This window comes from Clupea harengus, chromosome 17 (assembly GCF_900700415.2).
Source record: "Clupea harengus chromosome 17, Ch_v2.0.2, whole genome shotgun sequence".
In the NCBI taxonomy this organism is placed as follows: Eukaryota; Metazoa; Chordata; class Actinopteri; order Clupeiformes; family Clupeidae; genus Clupea; species Clupea harengus.
In genome coordinates, this window is record NC_045168.1 from 16,266,717 (window position 1) to 16,271,716 (window position 5,000).

Sequence of the window (5,000 nt, forward strand, 5' to 3'; positions counted from 1 at the left end):
GAGTACTCTTTCTGTGCCTCTCTGTGCCTCACACACCCAGGGCATTTACTGTGCCTCTCACACCCAGGGCATTTACTGTGCCTCTCACACCCAGGGCATTTACTGTGCCTCTCACACCCAGGGCATTTACTGTGCCTCTCTGTGTGGGCAGACTATCAGGGATCAACTATCAAATACCTCTCAGCCGACATTACTCTCATATCCAAGGTTTTTATCCCATAATATTTAGACAGTCCAGCATTGCCTGCATCAGCACAGCATCAGCATCAATTAACATCAAGCATCGGCTAACTCCTTGCTATCTCCAGCTTGCCAGAGTCAGTTTAACACTGTCAGACCTTGTGAGCCATGGCCTGGTCCTTAGCCAAACCTCACACACACCTGAGCCCCTTTATGTTCTCCCAGAGTCCACAGAGAACCTCATTAAAGTGGGACCTAAAGATAGGGAACCCTAACGCGCATGGGGATGGGGAACCCTAACGCTAACGAGCTCACTGGTCTCAGCCCTGCAGAGAGATGATGATTAGACCCAGGCTGATGCCCAGCAGGCGCTGGTTGACGCATGCCAAATGCGCCCATGCATGCCAGCCCTCGCTGGTTGACGCATGCCAAATGCGCCCATGCATGCCAGCCCTCGCTGAGGCCGTCCTCTTTAGCCCTCCCTGTCCATGCCAAACTGGTGGGAGCTGTGCCAGGGCGGAGATGTTTTAAGAGTGCCCATCTAATGGTGGGCAGAGCAGGCTGTAGTGCTGTTTTAAGAGTGCCCATCTAATGCTGTGGGTTTGTTTTAGATATTCTCAAGTGATTTTAACACACACACACACACACACACACACACACACACACACACAACCACACACACACAAAAACACACACACACACACACACGCACACACAACCACACACACACACACACGGCAACTAAACTCAGTGAGAATGTAAGGATCACATTTTTTTAGTGGAGTGAAAAGTCTTCCCAGAGCTCCAGTGTTAAAACTGAACCGTGTAAAGAGGCAGTATGCTGGTATTGGGAGAGGAGACGCAGTATGCTGTGACTGGGAGGGGAGACGCAGTATGCTGGTACTGGGAGGGGAGACGCAGTATGCTGTGAGTGGGAGAAGGCTTGATAAAGCTGACATGATGAAGCGTGTGGACCATAGGAGATGTCTCTGCCTCAGGCTGGCAGTGATGAAGTGGGGTGTGCCTTCATCGTGTTGCTCCTTGATTCTCAGGTTCAGCTCAGGAGACCTTGTGTCTGGCTGGGTTCTACTGCGGACCCCAGACAGGGGAGCCGCCGCCGTGCCCCCTGGGATACATGTGCCCACAGGGCTCCCACACGCACAGCAGTCCACAGCAGCAGTAAGCTCACCCTGTGTGTGTGTGTGTGTGTGTGTGTGTGTGTGTTTCTGTGAGACACATCTAGTGGGATTACGCCACAGATTTTGGATCAGAGTTTGAATATCTATTGATTTTTACTCATTGGTTCACCACACAAAAGGACTACTGTAAAGGACTACTGTTTGGAGGTTCCGTGATTATTTGTGTGTCTGTTTTTATGCCACATGTGATTGTTTGGGTATTTGTCTTTCTGTGAGACGCTGTGTGTAATTTGTGTTTTTGTTTTTTTTATTTATTTGTTTGTTTTCTTCCAGGTGCTCTTTCCCGTTCTTCTGCCCAGTGGGGAGCTCTGCCAAGCTCGCCTGCCCAGGTGGTTTCATGCCCGTGAACTCCACAGGCCTGCGGGCATCTCTGGAGAGCTCCTGTGTGCCCTGTCAGGCTGGCACATACCGCCCAGCACTCGCCTCCGTCCTGCAGTGCCAGCCCTGCCCGCCTGGGTACCACTGCCCCGCAGGTAGGCACAGCACAGCGTCCGCAGAGTGACTGACAGAAAGTCTAGCGATCAGGAACTGGGTCTCCTGTGTGCATTGTCACTCACTATCATCACTATCATCACTATCATCACTATCATCACTATCATCACTATCATCACCATCATTAATATCATTAATATCATTAATATCATTAATATCATCACTATCATCACTATCATCAATATCATCACTATCATCACTATCATTAATATCATCACTATCATCACTATCATCACTATCTAACTATTTCTATCATCAGTTTAACAGTTTCAGTGTTCAAACTCCCACCAGGTGTCTGCTACCACCAGCAGCTCGGTCCACATGGAGAGCAGTCATCTTACTCGTTGATTTTAGATCCGTTTTAGATCAATTTCTGATTATTAGCAAATCCAGTTGACTGACTCAAAATGAAGAGGTAGTTATTTCCTTTCAGTTGCTAATCAGATGTAGTGGACACCTGATTTTGCAGCAATGGGCTACCGATTTATAATCCCAATAATCAGTGAGGTGCCACTTTCACTGGATTTGTAATCCTAATAATCAGTGAGGTGCCACTTTCACTGGATTTGTAATCCTAATAATTAGTGGATTACAGGAGCACACACACACACACACATACACACACACACACACACACACACACTGTAATCCTAATAATCAGTGAGGTGCCACTTTCACTGGATTTGTAATCCTAATAATCAGTGAGGTGCCACTTTCACTGGATTTGTAATCCTAATAATCAGTGGATTACAGGAGCACACACACACACACACACACACACACACACACTGTAATCCTAATAATCAGTGAGGTGCCACTTTCACTGGATTTGTAATCCTAATAATCAGTGAGGTGCCATTCTCACTGGATGTGTTCTGGGTCTTCTGTCCTTTAATGCCCCTGTGACACACTTATTGCCCCTCTCAGGAGCAGAGAGCCCCAGTAGTCACCCCTGTCCAGCTGGATACTTTTGCCCCCCGGGGTCTGCCAGCCCGCTTCCTTGCCCACCTGGTTTCTACGGCAACCGCACCAACCTGGAGGCTGTCGAGGAATGCCAGACGTGCCCGGCGAGCACCTTCAACCACCTGCCAGCACAGACGGCCTGCTTCCCCTGTGGCAGCTCAGCCACATCGGTCCAAGGTTCGACCACATCCACATCACACACACACACACACACACACATCCACATACATGGCACACACACACACACACACACACCAGCAGGACGGTGCCAACCTAGATGAGTGTTCACTCAGAGATGTTATGAGCACGAAGAATCCTGTAAGATACCAGCAGCTGGATGAGGCCTGAGTTTTGAGGGTTTAAGAAATAAATGGGAGAGATTTTTTGACCTCCTTTCAAAAATGGACTTATGGAAATGGAAAAACATCATAACGAGTGTGTATTGTGTCTCTGCTGAGATCTCTGCCTCATGCCAGCCCTAGGCTCATCAAGCTGATGAGCAAACACACACACACACACACACACACACACACACACACACACACACACACACACACTGTCTCTGCTGAGTTCTCTGCCTCACGCAGGTTGATCAAGCTAATGAGCAAACACACATACACACACACACACACACACACATATACACACACACACACACACCCCACACACACACACACACACACACACACACACACACACACACACACACACATCCATGCACTGTCTCTGCTGAGTTCTGTGCCTCATGCCCGCCCTAGGCTCCTCGAGCTGCAGCTGCATTGGGAGGAAGAGGGCCTTCCAGCCGTCCGACGGCTCGTGTTTGTGTCAGACGGGCTTTGTGTTCTACAACCAGCTGGACTTCAAGAGCTCCAGCGCAGACAGCCGGCTGGACTGCCAACCTGAGGTCAGAGGTCAGACAGGCTCTTCAGCAGGGTCTTGCTCTCGCTCACTCACTCGTTTTCTCTCTTTATCACTCTCTCGCTTTCTCTCTCTCTATCTCTCTCTCGCTTTCTCTCCACTCAGGACTTCTTTCTCTCTTTATCACGCTATCTCTCACTCTCTCTTTCCATCCACTGAAACGGGGTCCCTCTCTCACTCTCACTTTCTCTCTCTCTATATCTCTCTCACGCTATCTCTCTCACGCTATCTCTCTCTCACTCTCTCTCTCTCTCTCTTCATCTAGAGGGCAGGAGAGGCAGTTTAAAGGTCTTGTGAGTGCTGTCAGTCATCTTGATTGACAGGTGGGGCACTCTTCTCTGAGTAGTGTGAGCCATATCAGTGATCTTGTCTGCCAGCCTGAGGTTCCTCCTGTCAGGGTCTGTCAGAGGACGGGATCGCTTATCACTATGGGACTGTGTGTGTGTGTGTGTGTGTGTGTGTGTGTGTGTGTGTGTGTGTGTGTGTGTGTGTGTGTGTGTGTGATATCACTATGGGACTGAGTGTGTGTGTGTGTATATGTGTGTGTGGTGTGAGTGAATGTGTGTGTGTGTGTGTGTGTGTGTGAGTGATATAACTATGGGACTGAGTGTGTGTGTGTGTGTCTGTGTGTGTGTGTGTGTGTGTGTGTGAGTGATATATAACTATGGGACTGTGTGTGTGTGTTTGTGTTTCTGTGTGTGTGTGTATATGTGTGTGTGTGTGTGTGTGTATATGTGTGGGTGGTGTGAGTGAATGTGTGTGTGTCAGAGTGATAGCACGAAACCACATTCTGACTCGTATCAGTGTGCAGCACGGTATACACCGCTGTCAGGATGGTGATTCATGCCCAGCCAAACACATTGTAAGGAAAAGGATGTTTGTCTTGTGGCCGATGTAGCAATCAGTCTTTATTCCAGTGTGTGTGTGTGTGTGTGTGTGTGTGTGTGTGTGTGTGTGTGTGTGTGTGTGTGTGTGTGTGTGTGTGTGTGTGTGTGTGTGTGAGGTAGCAATCAGTCTTTATTCCAGTAAAGTGCAGTGACAAGGCACGTGGAACACACTCCTGATTCAGCAGTGCAGATCTGAACCACAGGCATCTCCAACTCTAGCCATATGTGTGTGTGTGTGCGTGTGTGTGTGTGTGTGTGTGTGTGTGTGTGTGTTTGTGTATGAGAGTGTGTATGAGAGTGTGTATGAGAGTGTGAGTGTGTGTGTGTGTGTGTGTGTGTGTTTGTCTGTTTGTGTATGTGT

The 5,000-nt window shown here is 48.8% G+C and overlaps 1 protein-coding gene across 1 annotated transcript in view; it reads left to right on the top strand.

Annotated features, from left to right (window-relative positions):
- Positions 1-5,000, top strand: part of LOC116224483 (multiple epidermal growth factor-like domains protein 6) — a 23,871-nt gene that overhangs the window by 17,494 nt on the left and 1,377 nt on the right. The window contains exons 21-24 of the mRNA XM_042710251.1: positions 1,233-1,359; positions 1,653-1,852; positions 2,799-3,011; positions 3,593-3,738. Of these exons, the coding sequence (XP_042566185.1) occupies positions 1,233-1,359; positions 1,653-1,852; positions 2,799-3,011; positions 3,593-3,738 (686 nt within the window). The remainder of the gene's footprint in view (positions 1-1,232; positions 1,360-1,652; positions 1,853-2,798; positions 3,012-3,592; positions 3,739-5,000) is intronic.